This window comes from Lampetra planeri, chromosome 3, assembly GCF_965212315.1.
Source record: "Lampetra planeri chromosome 3, kcLamPlan1.2.h2, whole genome shotgun sequence".
NCBI classification, from domain to species: Eukaryota; Metazoa; Chordata; class Hyperoartia; order Petromyzontiformes; family Petromyzontidae; genus Lampetra; species Lampetra planeri.
Window position 1 is genome coordinate 10,404,564 of NC_136109.1, and position 27,884 is coordinate 10,432,447.

A 27,884-nucleotide genomic window follows, 5' to 3' on the forward strand; every position below is an offset into this window, starting at 1 on the left:
TGACGTGTAAACATCGCTACTAAGGGAGACCAAGGCAGTCCAGTGTGATTCTAGCAGCCCATCCACTGTTCTGTGCAGACCTTCATAGGTGCTCGTTAACAGCACTTGCACAACATTTTTTTGTTAAATTTGTAATGTACCAAAATATACCAAAAAATATTCTATAGGAGAGATCTGTGTCCGAAACAGGCAAACCAGCTCTGTAACAGTCTTTATTCGGCTACATCACAGCCGCAGCAGCAGCGCTTCCGGTTGATGCGGATAAATGCCCGTAAGCGCTGCCGCACGCGCTCAAGTCCCCGTGTATGTCCCTTTCCTGGCTTCATCCTTGAAATTACGATGACTTCTTTCTCCTTCTCCTCATTCTCGGCATTCTCTTGATCTTCCTTGCCAGGGCAGAGAGTAGAATCCAACCTGGAAGATAGACATGCGTGCCATTGTTACGCGTCGGCTGCCTTTACTCATTGCTAGGGGTGCTTATACTTTCCTACTGCATTGCAACTCCAGATTCAAAGCATTTCCACGCCCCAAACGGGCAGTGGGGTCAGTGGTGTAAATTGCACATTCGCATGACAGGGACCAATCTATATTGAAAACCAATGTTACATTTTACAACTTAAATTCATATAAGCAGCTAATTGCAGTCGTGTCTTAAGATGCTGCATGAGTGGGACAAGGGAGTGGAACACTATTGGGAGAACCAACCAGCCAGATCAAGTACAATAATTATTTGGATTCATCTCCTCCACGATAAAACAAAAGATGGTGGGAAAGATGTTTTTTGGGTGATGAAATAATTATGGAACTTTCTCGAGATAATTGTGTATTTTTAAGTTAAGTTGATTGAAGAGTTGAATGTAAATGCATTATAGAACATATACCAAATCGAAACTGCTACAAAATAGAATCCTCATCCTGTCCAATGCAGATCTTTGGTCTCTTTTGATACAGAATATTAATCTTGTTGATGGTACTTTGGCTTAACGATGTACATGTATTACAGTGGCGGCTCGTCAATAGAGGGCGCAGGGGCGCCGCCCCCATCAAGATTCAAGAATATACATATACAAAAATTATATGAAAATACATAAATAAAATATTTTTTTCATACGATGTGCTGGCTGGTAGTAAGAAAAGCATCAGCATTTAATAAAAACTGGCTTTAATCGGTCAACTATTTTCTATGTTTTTCAATGTGTTTCATGCGGGGCGCCGGACAAATGGATGTCTATGTGAGACTTTAAATTTTCGGACAGCATGTGACCTGAAGCTGGTCTCTAATTGTTTTCTTAAAGATTCTCCTCGGGGCGCAAGTCGTTGCGTCCCTGGCCAATCAGAATTGGATACATGTTATTTTATCCAATCTGATTGGTTCTCGTCACCTGTCATTCAAATTTACGCTCTGGGCCACTACTGCGAGCGCGCAGGCGACACCACTTCGACACTTGCTAGGCTGATCAAATTTTTTGTGTAAACAATGGCAGCAGTTCATCCAAATTCTGTAATTTATTTACAAAAAAACCCTTTCACAAGGCTTTCGCTGGAAGAAATAAAAAAGATAAAGGATCTCGGACCGGACCAACCCGATTTACAAATCCAGCAGCAGGCCAGTGACAGAGGACGAAGCTACACACGAAGCTTCACCCGCGCTTGTTATGAGAAACGGAGGTGGCTGGCTGGATGTGATGTGAGCAATTCTCTTTTTTGTTCTCCCTGTCTTTTATTTCAAAGTGTCGGCACTGAAGTTTTGTGGACAACGACGGGGGTAAGAGACCTCAAACATCTCTCTGACAAATGCAAACGTCATGAAAGTAGCCGCAGCCATATTGATAATAGCATGAATCTAACGTTTTTATGTTCAAGTAGGAAACATGCTTTTTGGTACTTTGGTCTGAAATGTATATAAAAGAGAAACATTTATGTTCAAGTAGGAAACATGCTTTTTGGTACTTCTTTTGGTCTGAAATGTAAATAAAGATCATCAAAATTTATATTCAAGTAGTCAAAATGGTTTTTGGTACTGCTTTATATTTATTTGCCCCCCTCAATAAAATAAAAAAAATGCGCCCCCCCAAAAATAAATATCACCAGCCGCCACTGATGTATTACCTCTAAATAATGTACTGCATGAATATAACCTCTTGGGAAATCAACAGTGAATGTTTGAAAGAGACAGGAGAGTACAATCTCCACCAGTGAGTTAGAGTTGGAGATGGAGGTGAAAATTATCCAATGCTCATTTGAGTAGGTAGGTGTTTTGATGTGGCATAATAGCACAACCAACCCAAATATTCTTCATATGTGCAATTGCATGTGGAAACTCACTGTTTGCTCCTGGCTGTCACAAATTCTTCAAGACTTGACCCAGCATCGTGATCACCATCACGCTCCTGGCTCATGCATTTTGTTGGCGATAAGGTGCCGCATCCCCCTGGAGTATCATAAGATTCATGGGTCTCATTTGACCAAGAGCTTTGTTCTCGTGGTGCCGCAGTGTGGTGGAGTCGAACGTTGCCGCTTGGCACCGCGGCATCTTTCTTGGCCATCTTCCTGTCCTGCACCCAGTCGTGCTCCAAAGCCTCCTCTGGTGTGAGCCGGTGTACGGGATCCCACCTGCCAAGATATACACGGGGATCGTTAGGGGCCCGTTTATCACCAACATTTATTCTACTCATAGGGAGGGGCTAAGACACACCCAATACATTACCCACCATATCCTAATTTTTTTTACCTTTTTCCCTTCCGTTTTTTGTACGTGTACGTCATCAGAACGGAATCGAAAGAACATATAAATTAACTTTATCGGTACCAAGGCTCCCACAAAGCCACATGGAAGGGCATATGGCACAGTTTGGCACCGGCTATTGTCGAGTGCGGTCTTGTCACTACGGTTCTCTGCAGTGAGTACAATGTCTTTAAAAACAACGGCGGTACTACGCCTCTCTAAATAAAATTAACGCTGAGCCGCTTGCGTGTTCCAGGATTCAGCGGTGAACAGGTACCGCCCTAAAACTTGCAGTCGTCTCGGAATGGGAAAAAGTTAATTAATGTAAGAAGGCACAACGTTTTTAAATATTGCTCTGATGTGACAAAGTGCACACAGCTGAGAGTGAAGTTTACTAAGAGGGGCTGAATAAACTCCACCCTCAGCTGTGTACAAATTTTCCAGACGGTGTTGATGATAGACACGAAAATAATTATCCACGACAATGCATAGACAATATAAGTATGTCTCTTACTCAAGGCAACCTTGAATGAAGTCGAGCAACGCCTTGTCTTTAGTTTTGAGCAGTGTCTGAAGAGATATGCTGTGTGGGACGATGGCCTTGCCTTTGACAATGGGGCGGCCCTGGTTGTCTGTTTACGGAGAAAAAACACATAATAGGGAATTATTGTTGAGGATTACGAGCACATGAGAGTGGTGTTTAACTGACAAATATAGCAACCAAAGTAGCAATCACACCTCCCCTCTACTCACCAATGGTAATGAGTTGGTTGCCTGAGGAGTTGATCATCCACAATGGTGGTACGCCCAATACCTGCACAGAGTTGAGTTCAGATACATTGAGTGTGAGCACAGTGTAAATACAGATATCATATCTTGAATATCTCTCAAATTGATATTTTATCTGCGTGTCTTGCACACGTTTTTACATAAAAAGATATACTTTTTGTATTTAATCAACAAACATTACTCTTCAAAATGACTATGTGACCTCTGCGATGAGCAATAAAAACTAAGTATCTTAAGAGTGGCAATCTGTTTGAGATGATCGATTAACTCCAATGTAATTCTGCTTGCCCAAATGGTATCTGTTCACATGAAGACGATGCCCATTCAACATAAATGTACTGGCAGCAGGACACCGTTTTTGCCAGGGAAAGGGTCCAGAGGATAAAGACAGCTCCACTGAAAGATTTCAACCTTACATTAAAACCCACAACATTCTGTATGCCACCCTCATGCTTATAGTACCTTGATGACACGGCCAATGTGATCGCTATTGCCGAAGAAGAGTTTGGACCCAGAGACGAGCTCGGCGATCACGCAGCCCAAGGACCACATGTCCACCGAGCATCCAATCTGGAGCATGAGGAACATCTCGGGCGCCATGTATGGGCACGTTCCAAAGCGTTGAAAAACTGCTCACCACGCACACAGATTGGCACAATCAAGCACGCAGGGGGGTGCGTGTTACTGTTTGCTTCGACCAGTGTTCTTCAATGCAAGGCCCGTGGGCCACTGGCGGCCCCTGGTGGCCTTTAGTGCGGCCCCCAGACACTCCACAAATAGTGACAACACCCCGTCATGGTGTCAAACCACCCAATGGTTTCCAATGTGTGGCGGCCCTCACACTAATGACTTATTGGCAAAAGTGCCCCCCCCCCTCTGAAAATTAGTCAAGAACACTGGTTTAGACAGTCCACACAGATAAAGTACAACACACACATGCACAGGACACGTCTCTACCATTTAAGCCAATATACCAGCCATGTGGTGCTGTGCTTAAAGCACTTGACGACTGACAGTTTGGGAAGTTGTAAGTTGAAATCCTGGTCGGGAGATGGTAAAATTACCATTTTATATGTTGTTAAAAGTAGTCGTACCAATTAAAAATGGCATCTGACAGGGGAATGTGGAATTTCCCCCACTGGTCCAGAACCGCCAATACGTAAACATCACTCCATGATATTCTTCGACTTTTAAGGTATACATGACAGGGCACAATTGCACCAACCATTGTTATATTTTAGGCAAATTTTACATAGGGTAGGCCTATGCCCTGCTCCAATACCAATTGGCAGTGTTTTACATGGTTGGAATTGAAACTGGGTTAACTACGAGTATACTGAAGTGCTAAACACTGTTTGACTACGCCACACACACACAGACACCCAGGTTAATTCACTTACTTGGAGACACAAGTTTGACACTGACGCCAAAGTCAGTGATCCTGACATTGCCAGTTTTATGGTTCTTGATCAGAATGTTTGCCTGGAAGAGAAAAAAAACAAAGAGTGGTTTCTTTGTTAAAAGTCCTATTGACATGCAGCTCTTAAGTATGCAGTTTGTATTCATATTCTTTGGATCTTTCAGTAAAGCCACGTAGATAGAAAAAATAATCAAAATAATAACAATATAACGACGTTTCGATCGCAACACAAGCAATCGTCTTCAGGTGAAAAAAGAGGGTGAAATCTGCCAAGGCAGGCTGTTTATAAAGGTGTAGTGACAGAGAAAGGTCACTACTGTGTCGGCCCGTACGAAGGCTGGGGGCCCCAAGGGGGTGCCTGGGGGGTCGCGTGGTGGAGGGATCCGGACCCTCCCAGAGGTGGGGGAAGTGAGGCGTGTCCTGGGAAGGGAGGCGTGGCCTGAAGAGAGCCAGCCACGCCGGGGCGGAGCCAGCCACGCCAAACCAAATATAAGCGGGGTGTGAACGCAGAGCGAGGCTGCTGTTGTACTGTACTCCAAGGTGAAGACATCTTCGGTCGTCAAGTCCCGAGTCGTCGTCCTGGGCCAGGCAGGCCGTTGCCTGCCTGGTCCAGTCTGTGTCGTGTTCCAGAGTGTTAGTGAGTTGAGGAAGGTGGTCACCACCTCATGTAGAGTGTTATATTATTTACCGTTTAATAAATAGTGTTGCCTCCTAGTTGCGTGTGTGTGCACCTAATTTGAACCTACTACATTTGGCGTCAGAAGTTGTGGAAATATAAATATTGCTAGGTGTTATCCTAGGGAAGTAAAATGGGCACACGAAAAACAAAGACAAAACTCATCTGGACGCCTTCGTACGACGGGGATGGTGTGACGACCATCCTTCGGACAGCCCCGGGGATGGCAGCCCCGGTGACAGAGGGAGAGAGATGGCGCTGCACGCGGAGCGGCGGGACTGTCATCGCACCGCTGCTTCGCCGCCATCGGGAACGGAGCGATGGAGCCGCGGGGAGAGGACACCGTCGTCTCTGCGGGGGCTGGCGGGGGGAGGCCCAGGCATGCGGGCCACGCGGTGGGGCCGCCAACTCGAGGGCTGGTCGGGGCGCGGTTCCCGCAAAAACGCCGCTCCCGCCAACTCGAGGGCTGGTCGGGGCGCGGTTCCCGCCAAAACGCCGCTCCCGCCAACTCGAGGGCTGGTCGGGGCGCGGTTCCCGCCAACTCGAGGGCTGGTCGGGGCGCGGTTCCCGCCAACTCGAGGTGCTGGTCGGGGCGCGGTTCCCGCCAACTCGAGGGCTGGTCGGGGCGCGGTTCCCGCCAACTCGAGGGCTGGTCGGGGCGCGGTTCCCGCCAAAACGCCGCTCCTGCTGCCGAAATGCCGCTTCCGCCGACATCAACGCCTGCAGAGGGGGAGTTCCAGCCTTCTGCTCGAGCGCGAGAGGTGGATGGGTTCGCAAGAGCAGGCCGTGTTCACCATGAAAGATTCTTCGGGCCGTTCCAGTGCTCCACCTTGCCGCCCTCCGCTATTCACAGTTTGCCAGGCGAGTCGTGACATGACAAGCACCCGGCCCCAAGAAAAATAATAATAATCTTCACCCATCTTATGTGCGCCGGGTTGCGATCGCGTGTGTTTTTTTTTAACTCGCTGGTTTGCGGAGCGTGTTCGTCCGGTTGTGTGCGTGATAAAGTGACGCGGCGACCATGCGGGTTTCTGCTTGTAACAAGTGTTGTTGTTAAATACGGCGTCGAGATCGGTATCTTCTGGGTGTAGTTAATGATTAATTCGTGTTGGTGTCCCGAGCTCCGTTGATATCCTGTATGTTGCCGTGTTAATGACTCGTGTTGTTACATCGTTTTGTTGCGAAATCGCCGTTGTTATTGTGTATACTGTATGGAGTTTCGCTCGTGATTGCCACGTGTAACTGTAAGAAACTTTGATCGTCATTGTTGCCAAGGTACAGACCGTATGGAGCTTTGCTTGGAATTGTTAACAGTGTATGGAATGTTGGGTACTTGCTTGTGATTATTTACTATGTACGGATTGTCTGGAGTATTGATTGTGTGTGTTGCCATGTGGGGACTGGATGGAGCATTGCGCCAAATGATTCACTGTACGAATTTCATATACTGCATATACTGTATTAATCAATTTGGCGATTCTTGGGGTTTGTGTATAGTTTTTTTGCTCTCAAAATTCGAATGCCCTGAGTCCCATGGTTAATGTTGAAGGAGATTTTGAAATGACAGGTTCGATTCGTTTCAAACTCACTGGTTGGTTCCTGTCCGTTGTTGCACAGATGATGTCTTTTGTGCGAGAATGCTCCTTGTGTTCTACATGGATCGGGGGTGCGTTTCCGTTAATTGCCGTCAAATTGCGTTGCTCTCCACTCGGTTGGTACAGCTGCATGCTGCAATGCGAGTCTCGGAGATGATGTGTACGGATACGGGATGTGAGGTGTATTGTTGTGACCCATTGAATATTCGGGATCGTCACAAATTGTGCGTACCTGTTCGGCATTGGATCAGTTCTGTGGGGGATCATAATTCAAATTGTATGTGTTGTGATGGTGTTAAATTGCGATGGTGACATGCGGCCAGGGATTTGGAATTGTGCTGCTGGCTGTCACCTATCTTGGGGCGCAGGTCCTGACCAGGATGGCCCAGTGAGTGTTGCGTGTCTAACATGAACGTTGTGGTCCCGTCATGCAATGGCTGACGGCTTGACCTGACAGCCCGGAGATTGAAACACTCCGTGGCATGTCTAGCCTAGTGGGCTGTGCGCTCACATGGCTCGGAGAGTGTGGTCCCGTCATGCAATGGCTGACGGCTTGACCTGACAGCCCGGAGATTGAAACACTCCGTGGCATGTCTAGCCTAGTGGGCTGTGCGCTCACAGGGCTCGGAGAGTGTGGTCCCGTCATGCAATGGCTGACGGCTTGACCTGACAGCCCGGAGATTGAAACACTCCGTGGTATGTCTAGCCTAGTGGGCTGTGCGCTCACATGGCTCTGAGAGTGTGGTCCCGTCATGCAATGGCTGACGGCTTGACCTGACAGCCCGGAGATCGAGACACTCTGTGGCTTGTCTAGCCTTGTGGGCTGTGCGCTCACATGGCTCAGAGAGTGTGGTCCCGTCATGCTATGGCTGACAGCTTGACCTGACGGCTCGGAGGTTGAGACCCTCCGAGGCGCGTTGAAACAGTGGGCTGGAGATTCGTAAGGTTCAGGGGGAGTTGTCCTGTTACGTTGAGACTGTATCCCTCGGTTGTTAGGGTGCATGTTGTGCAGTGAGTGAACGATGGGTCGTCTCGGCTTGGTCGGTACAGCTATATGCTGCGATGCGAGTCTTGGAGAGAGACTGGGTTAAAATCCCACCGATATGGCCGACGCGTGCTGCTGGTTGTGACGCCGCGTCGGAAAGGCGGTGGGGTGGTAACATGGAAATTCCCCCCCCGATATGGCCGACGCGTGCTACTGGTTGTGACGCCGCGTCGGAAAGGCGGTGGGGTGGTAACATGGAAATTCCCCCCCCGATATGGCCGACGCGTGCTACTAGTTGTGACGCCGCGTCGGAAAGGCGGTGGGGTGGTAACATGGAAATTCCCCCCCCGATATGGCCGACGCGTGCTACTAGTTGTGACGCCACGTCGGAAAGGCGGTGGGGTGGTAACATGGAAATTCCCCCCCCGATATGGCCGACGCGTGCTACTGGTTGTGACGCCGCGTCGGAAAGGCGGTGGGGTGGTAACATGGAAATTCCCCCCCCGATATGGCCGACGCGTGCTACTAGTTGTGACGCCACGTCGGAAAGGCGGGGGGGTGCTAACGGGTGACTGTCATTGCATGCGTGATTCTAACGGGGGGGGGGGGGGCTGTGCTGGAGCGTAAGTGGGTTAGCCAGTTTTCATGTATAATTGTTGTTAATTCCCCGTTTTCTATGCGGTTCCCTTTTACCCTCGTCGATTCTGTATATATTACGTGATTGTATTTCTTATCGGTCGCCGGTCATTTATTGATGTTGTTGGTTCGGAGGCACACCTTTTCGATGTTTCACAGTTGTGTTACAGCCGGGGACGGCTGTGTGTTTATACAGGGGGGGGTGATGTAGTGACAGAGAAAGGTCACTACTGTGTCGGCCCGTACGAAGGCTGGGGGCCCCAAGGGGGTGCCTGGGGGGTCGCGTGGTGGAGGGATCCGGACCCTCCCAGAGGTGGGGGAAGTGAGGCGTGTCCTGGGAAGGGAGGCGTGGCCTGAAGAGAGCCAGCCACGCCGGGGCGGAGCCAGCCACGCCAAACCAAATATAAGCGGGGTGTGAACGCAGAGCGAGGCTGCTGTTGTACTGTACTCCAAGGTGAAGACATCTTCGGTCGTCAAGTCCCGAGTCGTCGTCCTGGGCCAGGCAGGCCGTTGCCTGCCTGGTCCAGTCTGTGTCGTGTTCCAGAGTGTTAGTGAGTTGAGGAAGGTGGTCACCACCTCATGTAGAGTGTTATATTATTTACCGTTTAATAAATAGTGTTGCCTCCTAGTTGCGTGTGTGTACACCTAATTTGAACCTACTACAAAGGGTTAGAGATGGGCGGGGCAGCTAATGTTAATGTTGGAGAGGTCTCTGTAACCTGCAGTCGGTCTACACCAATCAAAGAGCTGTTTACAAATGGTTTAGAGATGGGCGGGGCAGCTAATACCAATGTGTGGCCGCACCAGGGTCGCAAACGGGTACCCGTACCCGGCCGTACCCTACCCCGTACCCGGTCGGGTACGGGGTAGGGTACGGGTATCGGGTACCTGATTGCGACCTCTGGGATGAAGCCATGTTGCAGGCGCGGGTAGGTTGATTCTAGGAACTTGAATTGTGAGAAGAGACAAGACGTTGGAAAATGAGTGACAAACAGTTACTCACCAGTGACTCACAGCCTACCCGTACCCGGCCACATCAGGGTCGCAAACGGGTACCCGTACCCGGCCGGGTACGGGTAGCCGGGTATCGGGTAGGGTACGGGTATCGGGTACCCGGTTGCGACCTCTGGTGGGAGGTACTACGGAGCTGTAGGGGGTGGCCATTGTATTGTGAGAGATTAGCATGTCAATGTCAGACAGCGCAGTGGCCACATGGAGTTTGTAAGGTAAGATTTCATTTTGTGAATTGGTTGGCGGTTCACTCCTTCATTTATATACACCTTTATACCTTTTATAGAACATTGGCAGTCGTAATTATTGCTCAGAACATTGTCATTGCTATGGATGTAATTTCCAATAATCTGCAGTGTACTTCAGAGCAAGCAAAGAGATTTCAAAATGTCCTAAATTAAAGCAAGTCTTAGTTTTATCTGTGCATTTGTAAAGGAGAGCAGACACAAGATTGCAGGGGGGTTCGTCTTTTAATAATTTCCTCCCATCCACACCTGTCCCCAGCCATCCCAATCTCGTTCCCGCCAAAAGCCCCTTCCATTCTCCCCTTATGCCTCCTCGATTACCCCTCCCGCTAACCCTCCTATTGGTGGAAATCCTTCCCCTGATACCCCTACACATTCATGAAATAGTTATGAGAGTTATATTTACCCACAGCTACACGAAGGCAATCATACAAACAGATGAATTCATGAAGGGATGCATTAGGTTGGTGTTGTTCACTTACTGGCTTCAGGTCCCCATGAATGATGGCCTCTTTCCTGAACTTTACAAGAGCCTTCAGGATGGACTGACAATAGAGCCTGATTCTTGACATGGGAAAGTCGTTGTCGTATTTCAGCATGAGCTGCTTTCTCAGGTCTCCACTGCAAGACATGACACGATCGATGGTTAGTTCTCATCTTCTTTGTGTTCGTAAGTCCAACCTATTTTGGTACTGGCAAAGGAGGTCCCATAATGTAGCTGCTCACCCGAGCTCTCATTACTCGGATAGTGTGTTGTCTTTGTGCTGTACGCCTTTTGGCGTCTTCTGGTCTAACACTGTTTGAGACAAGGCTCGAAGGAAAGCTGTCTCTGGTGTGGACCTATCAGTTTCAAAGACAATACATATACTATCAGAGTATGTTTTTAGTTTGCATTCTGACCACAAGTATACGTGGTTAATGCAGACATGATTCCTTGTTAAAGGTTTCAGTTTGGTGTTTTACCATCTTAACACCTGTTTTGTTGCCAGAAAATGGGGAAAACCCTTTTCTCAAATTCCAAACATGTTGTATGGAATGTACACTAAACACAGGGTAATGGCTTTAAAAGTTGTATAATCTCCTGTAGATGCCACTGCTTTTTCATGGTCTGCAGATGGAGATACCACACCCGCCATCTATTCTGTGGCAGTTGAACATACGACTCTCAGTTCGAACAGGCAACTGGACATACGGGCAGGTTTATTCATATCTCAAAGTTTGTTAGTCGACTGTTGATAAGTAAGAGGAGTCTTGTATTATGAAAACGTCTCATGTTAATGTATTGCATTTTGTACAATGGTGTCACTCAGCTAATATGTATCCAGTAAGGCAGGAGAGCATCGTAAACAGTGCTGTGTATCTTTAAAGAGCCACATGTGTCTTTTGTACATGTGTATGTAGAACTTCTTTCGCACCCGTACATAGCCAACCATGTTAATCGGACGTGGAGGGGAAGCATAACAAACTAAGCACAAAAAACTGTTCTGAATAAATACATTTTCAATCTAGATGTAAAAGTGCATAGCTCCAGGGGCTTGCTAATATTCTACAAAGTACCAAGACAATCTAAAAAGTAAATTGCTGGTACATAAAACAAACTCAATAACCTGTCGTCCATATTTAAAAACTCGTGTGAATAAACGAACGCGACAGCTTTAGACAGATGTGATTATACTCACACAAGGAGCTCCATGACCATAGTAAAATGCCCCCTGAATGTGAACTTGTCGAGGAGTCTGATGATGTGGTTATTTTCTTCATCGGTGGACTGCAGGGCATTCATTATATCCACCTCGTGGTCCCCATTCGGGTTTTTGGTGCTGTGGAGAAACAAATATAAGTGGGACAGCTTTCTTTTGAGCCTAGTCTCAAAACGGTGTTAGACCAGAGAACGCCAATAGGCGTACAGCACAAAGACAACAGCACTATCAGAGTAATGAGAGCTCGGGGTGAGCAGCTACATCATGGGATCTCCTTTGCCAGTACCAAAATATGAGAATAGGGTTTCCCCTTTTCTTCTGGCAACAAAACAGGTGTTAAGATGTTAAAACACCAAACTGAAACCGACCTGTTTTGTTGCCAGAAAAAAAGGGGAAAAGCTGTTCTCATATTTTGGTACTGGCAAAGGAGGTCCCATGATGTAATGTGACAATGCAGTGGCAGGAGGGCACAAGCAAATATAACAAACTCGAACATAGTGATCAATAACATTGCCCGAAAGAGGAAGACATATCGTCGGGGACGTTTCAGGCAATAGGCCTTATTCTGTAGAGTTGTTTAAGAGCGAAACTTTTAAAATATTTCAACCCACTCACCAGTATTGTACGTTTAGAGGCGTGGCGATACACAAACACTCAATCACAAAACATAAATATTATTTCTGATGTTGCTTGATAATATTCACGATCTATTATTGAATTCATATGGAAAACATCAGCTTCTGATTACTATTTAGACCGTATAGTGTTGCCTCTGCTTATATCATAGCGTAACACCCATTAGCTCTCTCAAAATGTATTGTTCTATTACACATCCATATATAAATGTGGTCATTGCCACTATGCAACTCTTACCGTGAGTGCTGGAGCATTTTCAAAGCCACTTTACTTTTGGTCTTATGGTCCTGGCAAAGCAGCACTTGGCCAAATTTCCCCTTGCCAAGTACACTTAGTATCTGGTAACGGTACGCCAGGTGTCCGTTCACAACCTGGAACAAGATTAAAGAAGAGTTCAGTTCAGCTATTCAATCAGTGCCCTCATTTAGTGCTAAATCATGACTCAATTTTAAAGCATCGCTCAATCAGTGCGCGTTTGGTTATTGTTTTTACATTTACTGTATATCCAAACGCAAATAACAATATCCGAGATACTTGTGATGTATCTGCCAAATGCCTGCTACCCCAAACTGGATATCACTTCCCCATGATATGTAAAGTGTGAGTCATAGAGTTTCTTCCGTCTGATAAGTTTCGAAGTATTTTGCTCAGAGCTTGGCAGAATGACGTTAATTGTGTGTATTGATCGGGGACCAGCTGAAGCCATCAACTCCACTGGAGACATTGTCATTTTTTAAAATATTTTCCAGATTTCAAATGCAAGACCTCAGAGATTCTATACGAGTGATTTGATAGGCAAGACTTCTCTGAGCCACCATTCAAATCTAACTATTTTCCAAAACAGTTTTCAGTCATGTATGCACATTCATAATGTATTTTACGAATTTTACACATCGGCTTTCGAACCAATTTTATAATTTATAATAGAATTTTGGGTCAGTTTGCCTCGTGAATAAAATGCCAATGTGTGTCGTACACCCTCCTCCACCCCAACACAGCCAAATCAATACAGTTGTCACGTGCACTAACATGCCAATGTTATGATTACTTCAGCACACCAGTATGTTGGAAAGAAATTCACAACACTTAACAACTTGGTACAACGTTTCTGTGGTCGTTACAGCCAGTGTCATCAGGCAATTTCCTGTCGTTTTATGTGTTTCAGTGGGATGTGGACTAGTTAGAATGAACATGGACCATATTAAAATAAAAAGATTTCGTTTTTTTTATTTTACCAGGTAAGGCCCGCTGAGGTATATAGACCTTTTTCAGAAGCGGCCTGACTACAAATGATACCCCAATGAAGTGGCTTATCACGTGGAAATGTATAGCAGCCAAATACTCCAAACGCATGTTTCTAAATGTGGAGGGGAAAAAAAACGGAGGATCCAGAGAAAAATCCACGCGACCAAGGGAAAAACATGCAAACTCCAAATATACAGCAGGCGTCTGGGTCGGGATCGAACCCACGACCTCCTGTATAACAGACAAGGTAGTTAATATCTCGCACCCACGGCACCCACGAAAGAGAGTATTACCGGAATGTAGTGGTAATTTAAGTCGTCGTAGCCATAATTATTAATCCCATTTCGTGTGTCGCGAATCTTAAAATAAAAAATCTCATCGTATTCCAGGATTTCATTCTGTTCAAGTATCGTCATCCTCTTTTTGAATCTTGCCAAGGTTTCTGCACCCAGACACATGAACAAAAACATAAACGCATGCATTCATGCATGTGAAGTATTGGAAAATGACGGCAGGAAACTCCTTGACGGGAACACACTTCTTTTATTAAATCTTGACTTGTAACAATACAACGCGTGGCCTCTCTTCTTCACACCGCACTTCTCTTGACTCTGGATTCTGTGCTGCCGGCTCTCTGTGCCTCGTGTAGACTCCGCGCCTCGGCTACACTCTCCACTCGCCTCGTGTAGACCTCGCACCTCTCTCGCTGGCTACACCGTATGCATACTCGGCTCGTGCAGACCTTCCTCTCTCGCTGGCTACACCGTATGCATACTCGGCTCGTGCAGACCGTTCTCTCTCGCTGGCTACACCGTATGCATACTCGGCTCGTGCAGACCGTTCTCTCTCGCTGGCTACACCGTATGCATACTCGGCTCGTGCAGACCGTTCTATCTCGCTGGCTACACACTATACATTACTCAGCTCGTGTAGACCGTTCTATCTCGCTGGCTACACACTATACATTACTCAGCTCGTGTAGACCGTTCTATCTCGCTGGCTACACACTATACATCACTCAGCTCGTGTAGACCGTTCTATCTCGCTGGCTACACACTATACATCACTCAGCTTCTACTCTCCATTACTCTCCTCTCCGGGCTCTATCTCTGCACCTTCCTCTTCATTCTTAGATGGTTCCACTTCTGCCCCTTGCTCCTCTGTGCATCACCTTATATACCCCTTCTTCCCGGGAGACGGAGCGGGTGCGGACCTCAACGTCGGCACCGCTCCTCCGTTACCCAATCCCCACGCGCTATCCCCACGATCCGGTTCCGCTCAGCGCGTGTTTCCACTCTCCGACCAATCACACCGCGCTGCTACCCGATCACTCCCTCTGGGCGCGTCACCGGCACACAGCCAATCAGCAGCACTACCCCCACCCGCGCACTGACGCCTGCTCCTCCCCGTCAGCGCGCGTCACCACACACACACCCGTACATACGCGCTGGCACACGACATATACACCCAGCGCGTATCACCACTACATCACCCCCTCCCACATAGCTCGCAGCCGGCCCGGCTGCTAACAACAACCAACCACGACGATAAAACGACAACCAACAAAAAAAAACCCCATAACCCCCCGAGTGTGCCCCGTAACATAACACAACAACAACAACAACAAGAATAACTATGTACAGATTGACAATGAACGCGAAAAGTCAACAATAACACGATACGAGCAAATTCGAAACGAACGCGCCCCACGTCCCTGCGACTACACGCAGTGACGAGGCGCTCCAACTGCCCCGACTCCTCACGAGGCAGGTCATGCAAAGTAGCACGACCTGGCGCGAGTCCGTCTGGCTGGTCCATCGTATGGGGCGGGACACTGACGACCGTCCGGCGGTTCCGGCCGCTCCAGACGGCGCGGAACGGGCCTGAAAGGGCCGGCCCCGCCGCGGAGATCCGGCCGCCGGTGATCGGCAGCTGTCAGTTCCGAGACACCTGGGAGCAGATCAGGCGACAATACGTGTGGATCAGGCAGAGACATTTCCCCCTCTGGGTCGCCGGTCACGTCACACGCCCGGCCATCACGACACAAGGGGAGGCCATATGGAGGCGAGAACGGTTTCAGTCGGGAGGGGTGAACGTACCACCGGCGCTTTCCCCACTTTATCTGAACGCACTGGGGCCGTGCAACGCGCACAACCTCCACGGGTCCCCTCCACGGTCTCAACAATTTAGGCGACGTAGCCAAGGGTGCCTGAGGGCAATGCAGCCAGGCCCTGTCACCTGGTTTCCATTCGTGCATGGACACCTTCCGTGCCCGCAACCGTTCATTAGCAATTTGGCGAGCCCGCGAATTAAGCCGTGCGGCCTCCCTCGCCTCTGTCAGCTTATGAATATTAAACTTAATATGTTCTGCCAAATTAGAATTAGTTCGTGAAGCGGACAGGCCAAGTTGCGTTTCTATTGGCGGGTCAGCTTCCCGACCGTACATCAAATAGAATGGGGAAAACCCCGTAGCTGCATGGGGGGCCATTCTATACGCGGCAAGGACTCCCGGGACCTGCAGGTCCCAATCTACATGTGCCTCGCACACCTGCTGGCACAGCATGGAAGTCAAGGTTTTGTGGAGTCTCTCCACCATCCCGTCAGTCTGCGGGTGGTACGGGGAGGTACGCACCTTCTTGGTACCCAACAGATCGCACACCTCTTGCAACAATTTACTCGAAAAATTTTTACCTTGGTCGGTCAGCAGGCGTTCGGGAGCCCCCTTGTCCAGGACATAGCCCTGGACGAAGGCATCCGTCACAGCCGCTGCCGACTGGTTAGCGAGAGGCCACGCCATAGGCCATCGGGTAAAGTATTCGACCCCCACTAACAAATATTTATTCCCTCTCGGCGTGACTGGGAAGGGCCCCAAAATATCGAGTGCAACGAGCTCGTTGGTACGCGAGACCTGAATAGATTGCAGCGGTGGATTAGCTGCCACGGCCGGTGGTTTACGCCTGGCGCACTCAACGCACCCCTTCAGAATATGCACCACATCACTTCCCATTCCCGGCCAGTAATAGTCACGCTGAAGCAGGGCAAGCGTCTTGTTAACTCCCAAGTGCAAGAGGCGTTCGTGTGCCGCCAAGACAACCCTCCCCCTCACAGCGGAAGGCACCACGAGTGCGTTCTGCCGGGACAAACTGTCCCATTTCAATAACACGCCCCGCTCAAGTACATAGGAGCCGGTACGCTCCTGGTCCCCCTCGGGACCCCCAACCTTGCGGCGCAATGCTAGCAGCGAGCTGTCCGCCATCTGGAGGCGGCCCCATTCGCTGAGCGACAGCGAGAGCAGCGAGTCCCGACCCTGAGAGGCAGTGGAATCATCCCCACTCGGTGCGCCCGCTGTCGCAGCCAGTGCCCCCATCTCCCCCGCAAGCGTCGGTTTACAGCGCGCCGATCCCGACAAACACGCGCATTCATCACAAGGCAACAACCGCGACAAGCAATCGGCATTCGTGTGTCGCAACCCCTTACGGTACGTAGTCGTAAACTGATAGTCCTGGAGGACTTCCAACCAACGCGACAACTGGCCCGAGGGCTGGGCGACCCTCAATGAATACTGTAGCGCCGCGTGGTCCGTTCGGACTGTAAAGTGACGACCATACAGATATGGCCTAAACTGCTGCACAAAAAAAACAATGGCAAGCAGCTCGCGACGGGTGACACAGTAGCGCTGCTCCGCCGGAGACAACACCCTACTACCGTAGGCGACAACTCTTTCGACACCCCCAACGACTTGGGATAGCACCCCCCCAATGCCCGTGTTGCTAGCATCCGTGTCCAGCAAAAAGGGACTGGCAAAATCGGGATAACACAAGGGTGGGGCACCCACCAAGGCGTCCCGGAGGGAGCGAAACGCGGCCTCCTCCTCCGGTCCCCATTTGAACTTCACTCCCTTCGCCGTTAGAGCGTGCAAGGGTTTTGCAATAGTGGCGAAGTGCTCAACGAACCGCCGATAATAAGAAGCAAACCCGATGAAACTACGCACGTCGGAAACGGACGTAGGTGTCGGCCACGAACCGACACAATCCGTCTTCGCGGGATCGGTGGAGATCCCCGAAGAATCGACAATGTGACCCAAGTATCTAACGGACCTACGAAGGAGGTGACATTTGGCCGGTTTAAATTTCAACTTAGCCGATCGCATTCGCAAGAACACCCCTCTCAATCGCCGGAGGTGTTCCTCAAACGTTTTACTGAAAACAATGACATCGTCCATATAAATCAAGCATGTATCCCACTGCAAGCCCGACAAAACCAGCTCCATAAGTCGCTGAAACGTCGCTGGAGAGGAGTGAAGTCCCATGGGTAACCGGTTAAACTGGAACAGCCCCCCTGGAGTCCGAAATGCTGTCTTAGGTTTCGACTCTTCGTGCCAAAACCCCGATAACAAATCAAGAGTCGAAAAATATCGCGCACCAGACAATGCATCGAGGGACTCATCCATCCTGGGGAGCGGATACGCGTCAGCCACAGAGATCTTATTCAGGCGACGGAAATCAACGCAGAATCGCAGGGACCCGTCCTGCTTCTTAACCAGCACAATAGGCGCTCCCCACGGGCTAGAGGAGGGTGAAATAATATCGGCTTCTAGCATATCGTTAACAGCCGACTGAACATGTTCCTTCTCCACGGGACTCAGTCGGAAGGGATTTAGCCTGACCGGCGCCGCATCGCCCGTTTCAATGTGATGGTGCAACAAATCCGTGCACCCAATGTCATACTTATGTTTACTGAATACATCAGAGAATTCAATGAGCAACTCGCGCAGCGCACCCAACTGCGCCGCCGACAAATCGTCCGAGGCGGCACATAACGAATGGACCCACTCAAGGTCTTCCCTTGGCTCAACGTTCCGCGCGGGGCTCGAGCCCACCTGCGCAACCAACCCATCATCCCCAGGAACCTGCGCCGCATGAGCCAGCACGGTGCCCTGCGGGATGACAGCTGGTCGCGACCCCGCGTTCAAAACCATCACAAACGGATCCCTGTCAGCCCGCACCAAAGTGTGAGCCACCGATAAATCAAGACCCCCAACAGCCTTGTTAGAAGGACCCAAAAGCATACTCTGTCCCGAAGCCTCCCTCACCCATGGTTTTCGCAACCGGAGGGGAATCAACATCTGTGAACCCGGGGGCACTTGCACTGTCTGCGTCGCCACCGCTTGTATCGTAGCGCACGCCGTCCGAATGTCAGTAGGGCCCGTCAAAAATGAAATCCGGCGACCCGATGGCAGTTCAATGCATCGTTGATCGATAAGAATTTTAATGGGCATTTTAGCCAAAAAGTCAGTGCCCAAAAGACACGGAACTGCCAAAGAAGACGAAACGAAAACGGGCCCCGACAATTTGATATCTCCAATGCAAATGGACGCCCTAACCTGACCGATAATGCCCAACGATCCCCCATTAGCGGCGTAAAATGGCACATCCACTGGAAGCAGCGGACGACATTGGACTGGAAGAATATTATAAATGAGGTCCGATATAATAGTTGCCGATGCCCCCGTGTCCACTAACACCCTAATCTCAACCCCATCAATAGATCCCGTAACAACGGACGAACCCGCCGAAGCAGCCACAATTCTATGCCCCAATTCCGCCCATTCAATGTCTCCCTGGTCCCGGCCGAACCCCCCTCGCCGAACCGAATCCCCGAACCTTAACCGGCCCTCCTCCGCCGCAACGCGGCGTCCCATGTGTGCCGAATAAACAGGCCGAGCGTGTGAGGTGCCGCGACTTGCCGGGGATTGTAGAGATGACTTGGGCTCTCGGTCGTCGTCCAGCCGAGCTCCCATGGCGCGCTGCCGCGGAGCGCGGCACCCGGACGCCACGTGGCCCCGGAGGCCGCAGTTATAGCACGTGACGAGGGTCGGAGTAGATCTTGGTTGCTCCGACTTTCGGGCCGATCGCAGAGGCGACCGGGCCCCCGGCCTCCAGTCCCCTGGTCGTCCCGTGGCGAACGCCTCCTCTCGTGGGCTGACGACTTGGGGTTCAGCGACCACCAATCCCGGGGCTGCGACGACAGCAGCGTTGCAACCAACGCCTTGCTTCCGTTGTAGGGCCTCGTGCGCTTGAATACTCGTGGCGACTCTCAAAGAAGAAATATCAATGTCGTCAGCTGTGTTGATAGGGACCCCCAGGTCCTGCGCCAACTTGAGCAGCTGCTCCAAAACCATCGCGTCTTGGCCCTCCTCGTCCATCCGAGGGAACGCAGCATCAGCAAGAGCCAGCAACGCCGTGCGATAGGCCAGCGCGGTCTCCGTGGCCGCTTTCCGTCTTGCGTAGAACTGATGGCGGCATGTAGAGGGAGGCCCGTAGACCCTGGCCAACAAACCCAGCGCATCCTTCAGCGTGGAGCGGTCCGACTTCCGTGCAGCCCTGAAGGCCGCGAGCGCATCGTCGTCCAGCATGGCGGGCAATGACCGCAGCGCCGTAGCATCGGACCACGCTGACATCTCTTGATGCGCCAAAAACCTTCGCTGAAATTGGCCCCAGTCTCCGCCTTCCGCCTTGAAGGCTGACAACGTGGGCAGGCGCTGCTGAAAAATGAAGTCATCCGCCTCGTGGTTCCTCTCCGCCTGTCCGTCGGTGTCTAAGATGGCGGCTCCAGCAGCAGACGTAAGATGGCGGACCCCCTCGCGCGCTGATGAAGTCGATGCGCGCGCTTGGGAACCCACCACCACGTGGCGCTCGCCGTTCCCGCCAAAAGTAGGCCCAGGCGCCATGGCGGGAATCCCCCATTCGTTTTGGCGGGAATCTGCGGGGCGACCTTGTAAAATGTCCCCCACCGTCCCCGCTCCTCCCGACGAGCTGATCTCCGCCAAGATGGACGCGGCGGCGAGCAGCAGCTCCGCCAGTCGGGAGTGCGCCTCACGAAGCCCGGCGTCTGTCCCCGGTCGCTCGGCCGGCGCCGTCGACGGACCCTGCAGCGTGGGCAAGTCCTCTTCCTCACCCCCCGCCACCAGCGGCTCCGAGTCGTCCAGGTCTTCCTCGCGGTCAATCCCGTGGGTCCTACGGGTCTTCCTCGTCTCCATACTTGGAAGCCCGTTTCACTTCTGACGCCAGATGAAGTATTGGAAAATGACGGCAGGAAACTCCTTGACGGGAACACACTTCTTTTATTAAATCTTGACTTGTAACAATACAACGCGTGGCCTCTCTTCTTCACACCGCACTTCTCTTGACTCTGGATTCTGTGCTGCCGGCTCTCTGTGCCTCGTGTAGACTCCGCGCCTCGGCTACACTCCTCTCTCGCCTCGTGTAGACTCTGCGCCTCTGCTACACTCTCCACTCGCCTCGTGTAGACCTCGCACCTCTCTCGCTGGCTACACCGTATGCATACTCGGCTCGTGCAGACCTTCCTCTCTCGCTGGCTACACCGTATGCATACTCGGCTCGTGCAGACCGTTCTCTCTCGCTGGCTACACCGTATGCATACTCGGCTCGTGCAGACCGTTCTCTCTCGCTGGCTACACCGTATGCATACTCGGCTCGTGCAGACCGTTCTATCTCGCTGGCTACACACTATACATTACTCAGCTCGTGTAGACCGTTCTATCTCGCTGGCTACACACTATACATTACTCAGCTCGTGTAGACCGTTCTATCTCGCTGGCTACACACTATACATCACTCAGCTCGTGTAGACCGTTCTATCTCGCTGGCTACACACTATACATCACTCAGCTTCTACTCTCCATTACTCTCCTCTCCGGGCTCTATCTCTGCACCTTCCTCTTCATTCTTAGATGGTTCCACTTCTGCCCCTTGCTCCTCTGTGCATCACCTTATATACCCCTTCTTCCCGGGAGACGGAGCGGGTGCGGACCTCAACGTCGGCACCGCTCCTCCGTTACCCAATCCCCACGCGCTATCCCCACGATCCGGTTCCGCTCAGCGCGTGTTTCCACTCTCCGACCAATCACACCGCGCTGCTACCCGATCACTCCCTCTGGGCGCGTCACCGGCACACAGCCAATCAGCAGCACTACCCCCACCCGCGCACTGACGCCTGCTCCTCCCCGTCAGCGCGCGTCACCACACACACACCCGTACATACGCGCTGGCACACGACATATACACCCAGCGCGTATCACCACTACACATGCACACATACATGTCTAACAAGCACATGCAACTACAATCAGAAAGCAATCAAGAATTATAATGAAAACTTCAAATGTGTGCGGTCTATAATGGAGGTACAGAACCATTCAAGGGTTGACTCTGGTTATGTGAACCTTTGGATGAGTGTGTGTGCAGGTAAATCACGTGGTTAATGATGCTGAATTTTAGTGCACTCGAACCTTGTGGTGTGCAGCTCCTCCCTGCCACCGAGAAGTTGACTCCATCCATCGCAGGTGGCTGTGTTAATAATGCATTACATATACACACAGAGAAACACGTGAGCATGCCTAGGTGCACACAGATATCACAGTGACACAGAAAACACGCAAAGATGCAAAGATGTGGCACAGGCTCACGCACAAGAACACAGGTGCACACGCAGAGGTGCAGCCACAGATACGTGTACACATACGTTTACGGACGAAGACAAAGATCTCCCATATAGCCGAACAGACTGTTGGGGCAAATACTGTTAGTGAGCAACTATCAAGTTTGGCACAGCACATTCGATTGTTTGGCTAACACAAATACCCAGATACCTTTGTCTGCCCAATGCTGATCTTTACACACCACACAAGGTTAAGGGAGGTCATTAACCAGTGCAGATATTCGCCACTTATTGGTCGTGAGTGGGAATCGAACTGGGGTTGCTAGGTTCATAGGACAGAGCGCCAAACGCAGATACATGGACACACAGAGATAAAACACGGACATGCAGACATACATATCTCTTCGCATCTGCATCATGTAACACATTGTGTACACATAGGTATGTGAATTGTGAATAGAACCCATGTTGTGAATTGAGCGAGTAGCCTTGTTATTACTGTGTGGTGAGCATGTCACTTTAAATATCATGAAACTATTATTTACGTCCTGTAAAGTAAGCGGGAGTCTGTATTGTGAAGTGCATCTTTCAGGAAGGAGTGTTACCGTCAAGTGACTTCATATCGGTTTAAATTTTAGGTGAACACGTACCTCTACGTATTTCCTCTTGCGGTTCATCTCCAGAGATGATTCTGTCACAAAGCACAAAAACTCGTGTCAAAACCTCAAACCGCATCAGTGTCTTAAATTTCGATTTAAAGCTTTCGTGACTGCAGGGATTCATCTTCTCGGTTCTTTCGGTAAAGTCACGTAGAATGGAAATAATAAAATAATAAAAATAAAACATAATAAAATAATTCTCACGACGTTTCTGTCTCCTCGACAGACCTGTTCTCCACCTGAGGACGGCTGCTTGCGTTGTGGCCGAAACGTCGTGAGAATTATTTTATAATGTTTTAATTTTTATTATTTCCATTCTACGTGAATTTACCGAAAGAACCAAGAAGACGCATCAGTGTCCTTCATTTTACCAGGTTGCAGTACATTGGAGGTTCATTTTCTCTGTAGCAAAGGAAATTTGTCCAAGTGGCACTGCCGCAGACCTCTCAACAAATTGTGAATGCAAATATCGGAAACATTTGACAGTCATCCCATCATCATTGAAAGGCTCATGATGAAATGAATATCAATTTGTGAAAAGTCAATGTCCTCTAGGAATATTGAATTTTTATCACTTGCTAAGGCCTTCCATCAGAGATGAGCAAAGTACACTCGTTGTTGAGGTACAGTATGCGAAAATGTTATGGCATGCAATGGCCATCACTCTAATGCGGTGGTTCTTCACTTGGGGTGCACGCACGACGCACCCCCTGTGAGTGCGAGATGCCATGTCTGGGGGTGCGAGACATCCAAGATAGATTTTTTTTTAGAAGGCAAATCATCGAAACACAAATTAAGCACGCACACGTAAGTACAACTCCTTTGTTTTATCAACCCTAGGTATTTCTTTTTAAATTATACTTTGTTTCACGATTTAGAACCAAAGGGGTGCAAGGCTGCAGTCAAGATAAAAAACCACAGTTCTAATGTACGGTAATATAATCATCAGCAGCCATGATAAAGTGCCATTGTTGGACGAAGGCCCTCCCCCAAGCTGACAGCATCTCTCACAAACCTGCAATGTAACAATCCAACTATCATCTGCACACGAGCCAATCTCCTGGTGGTCGTGCTGCACATTTTTTCGTTGCGAATGTCTTTGTTTCTAATCAGAATCAAGTTCAGTTTTCCAAAAGAACTCAAACCCACTCTCATCCGCTTGTCTTTCATATGTTTCCCGCCGTTACGCGAACTTGTGATGTATATTAATTTTGTTTTAAGTAAGTTATTCCCGAGCCTTATTTATTTATTTATTTATTTTTGCGGCAAACTCATATTTATTCTTGTACGAAACATTTCATGACGTTTTCTAAAGGGCATACGACAAGTACCTAATAATAGATCATTCTTACGAGTTATATAGTGGCCCTTCGTTACAGATGCATGGACATAACTAATGCATAAAAGATTTAAAGCTTTCGTGACTGCAGGGATTCATCTTCTGGTTCTTTCAGTAAAGTCACGTCGAAGGGAAATAATAAAATAATAAAAATAAAACATCATAAAATAATTCTCACGACGTTTCGGTCACAACGCAAGCAGCCGTCCTCAAATATGCTAAATTCCTCTTGATATGCAAATTATTTTGTCAAGGCGCCCCTTCCCCCTTCCAACCCAGCTTAAATATACGCTGCCAAGCATGGTGGTGCCCATTCAGACGCTGTCTTTCCGACAGACCTGTTCTTCACCTGAGGACGGCTGCTTGCGTTGTGGCCGAAACGTCGTGGGAATTATTTTATTATGTTTTATTTTTATTATTTTATTATTTCCCTTCTACGTGACTTTACCGAACGAACCAAGAAGATAATGCATAAAAACTTTCAAATTTATATTGATTTAGCCAATTTAGTAGAGTGATTACAATTAATTGTGATAACAGTTACATCCACTATGTATCTGTTTAACACGTAGGCTTTCGCAGTCAATATTATCCATAAGAGGATTTTTTTGGATTATATCGCGTAAGTATGATGCTGGTTGTAATTACTGGCGAAACGTCGTACTCGAAATGTAAATGTTGTGGGTTTACTCTCCAACACTCCGGTGTGCTGAAAAAGTAACGAATTGGCACGTTTTGTTTACGTGACAAACCTTACTAATTGGCTGCGTCAGGTGGTGGCAGATTCAACGACGCATTTATATTTACACGAACTAACCCAAAAAGCCCTGTATTATGGAGAAGTTATATCTCTTTATCGTTATGCAATTATAGAGTTATAAACATTGATGCATTTTAATCAATAGGTGGCATCAACTTATACATATATTTTTAAAGAAATCATCAAAATCATGACATCATCACAATTGCTTTCATCAGTCACATTTCCGTACCTCCGATGAGCACGGTTGGCTACGTAAAGTGCGAAAGAAATTAAACATGCATACGTACATTGATCAGCATCCTCATTCTGCTCAGAATCATCACCAATACAATCCTCACTGTCACTACTACCTCCACTATCCTATGAGCGTTCCTATCACTACTGTCTCCTCTATCACCCAATACTCGGGCCGTCCATAGGGGGGTGCAGGGCTAGTACCCCCCACCCCAAAGACTTCAGACCAAACTGGACGTTCTACATCTGACACCGTGGCATCGAAGAGACCCACAGACACGCACAGCGACCTACAGACATCCAAAGAGACCCAGAGGCACACTCAACGATCCATAGAAATGCAGAGACCCATAGACACACACAGACACCCACAAATGAGCACAAAGACCCGAATAGGCGCACAGAAACTCACATACACACAGAACCCCACAGACACGCACATAGATCCACAGACACCCACAGAAATCCACAGATGGGCACAAAGACCCTCAGACACACAGAACGACCACAGAGACTCACAGAAGAGCAGAGACGCACATACATAAACATGGACCCACAAACACACACAGAGACCCACAGACACGTACAGAGACTCACATACACGCACATAGAGCCACGTACACGCACATAGACTGACAAACACGCACAGAGACACAGAGACGACCACAGAGACTCACAGAGGAGAAAAAACCCACAGACACGCATAGAGAAGCACAACACCCAGAGAAACTCATAGACACGTAGACACGTACAGAGATGCACATACACACTTAAAGATTCAATGACACACCTAGAGAGCCACAGACACCCAGAGAGACCCACAGACATGAACAGAGACCCGCAGACGCGCACAGAGACCCACAGACACGCACAAAGACCGACAGACCACCACAGAGACTCACAGAAGCGTATAGACTCACAGACACGCTTATAAAAGCACAAACACCCAGAAAGACACACACAGGGATGCACAGACATGCACAGAAACCCACATACCCGCATGGAGAACCACAGACACACAGAGAACGACGGACGATCAAAGAGACTCACAGCGGAGCAGAGCCCTACAGACACGCATCGAGACCTAGCGAGATGCACAGACATGCACAGATACCAAATACATGGACCCACAGGCACGCATCGAGAACCACAGGCACCCAGAGGGACCCACAAACACGCACATAGACCCACATACATCCACAGAGGCCCACAGACGCGCACAAAGACCCACGGACACATACAGAGACCTATATATGACCACAGAGACTGACAGAGGAGCAGAGACCCATATAGATGCATAGAGACCCACAGACACCCAGAGAGACCCACAGACACGCACAGAGACTCACAGACACATACAGAGATCCACAGACACGCATACAGACCACAATCACCCAGATAGACTCATAGACACACACAGACACACAGAAAGACTCAAAAAAACACACAGAGACCCATACACACCCATAGAGACCCATAATTATGCAGAGACCCACAGACACGCATAGAGATCCACAGACACTAACGGGCACCTACAAACATGCACAGAGACAAACAGACACATACAGAGACCCACAGACACAAACAAATACCCAAAGATGACCACAGAGACTCACAGAAGTGCAGAGACCCACAGATACCCAGAAATACCCACAGATACACACAGACTCACAGACACCCAGAGAGACCCACAGAAGCGCAGAGAGACACACGTACGACCTCTTCATCACTTACAATACGAATAAAGAGCAGTTTCCACACCAATATCAGCACCTTCACCACTAGAATCAACACGATCGTGACAAACATTGTACCATCCTCAACATCATTACCATCACTTACCTTGTATAAATGTCTCGCGGAGAAACTCCCACTCACAAGTGGAAGAGCGAGTATCTAGGTGGCGCTGTAGCTCGAACCGCGTGCCTTCTTACGAAGTTAAGCGCCAGGTTAGTGACGTCAGTGGTGACGTCACTGCACGCGGGTTACTGCTCAGAGTGGGAGACCACGTGGGCCCTAGGAAGATTGTTACGTCACGCAATGCCTGGTGCATTTCCCTGCGGACTCGTGGGTCCCCTGTGTTTAAGTAGAACATAACCCACCCACTAGATATTACACAGCAATACGTACATGCACCTGCAATAGTTTTACGTGTGCTTAAGAAATGTAACGTGTATTATATACACGATGTGTTGTGTGTATACAATGCGTGCTTGAATATGTACGTAATTCGATGAGGGTACATAGTATTAAAATATGGATATGCACGTATGGAAATAGTCATACATGTGCATACATGTGTCAACTTTTATTAATATGCGTACACATGCAACACAACCCCTCCCCCATCCTCCCATATGGATAATTACATTACAGTACATGTGCTTGTAATCATTTTACGTATAGTATGGGATAACATTTAATAACATTCAATATGCTCACAAGTGGCAGAGCCAGTATCTGGCTCTGTCACTTGTGAGCGTAGACCCACAGACACGCAGAGAAACCCACACACGCGCAGAAACCCACAGATGCACTTAGACTGACAGGAACCTACAGTGACCCACAAATGTGCACAGAGACTCACAGACACACACAGAGACCGACAGACGATAACCGAGATTCACACAGGAGCAGAGACCCACAGACACACATAGAGACCCACAATCACCCAGAGAGGCCTAAAGACACCCAAAGAGGCTCACAGACAATACAGAGACCTAGAGACACGCACAGAGACCCACAGGTACACACGGAGACCGAAAT

The 27,884-nt window shown here is 49.1% G+C and overlaps 1 protein-coding gene across 1 annotated transcript; it reads right to left on the minus strand.

Annotated features, from left to right (window-relative positions):
* LOC144734610 (dual specificity tyrosine-phosphorylation-regulated kinase 2-like) lies at positions 1-27,090 on the minus strand. Its single transcript, XM_078616880.1, has 13 exons — positions 26,961-27,090; positions 22,774-22,814; positions 21,975-22,032; positions 13,957-14,105; positions 12,656-12,789; positions 11,762-11,902; positions 10,565-10,703; positions 4,915-4,996; positions 3,977-4,143; positions 3,479-3,539; positions 3,240-3,357; positions 2,326-2,613; positions 1-414 (listed from the first exon to the last, which is right to left on the minus strand). Exons 2-13 carry the CDS (start codon positions 22,798-22,800, stop codon positions 213-215), a joined length of 1,566 nt encoding a protein of 521 aa, XP_078473006.1. The 5' UTR covers positions 22,801-22,814; positions 26,961-27,090; the 3' UTR covers positions 1-212.
* Between the last annotated feature and the right edge of the window lie 794 nt (positions 27,091-27,884).

Coding starts and splice junctions, on each gene's coding strand:
- LOC144734610 (XM_078616880.1), bottom strand. CDS start 22,800: ATGAACCGCAAGAGGAAATACGTAGAG. Junction 22,033..22,773: donor GCAAGAGGAAATACGTAGAG/GTACGTGTTCAC, acceptor TTATTAACACAG/CCACCTGCGATGGATGGAGT. Junction 3,358..3,478: donor CAACCAACTCATTACCATTG/GTGAGTAGAGGG, acceptor CTCCGTAAACAG/ACAACCAGGGCCGCCCCATT.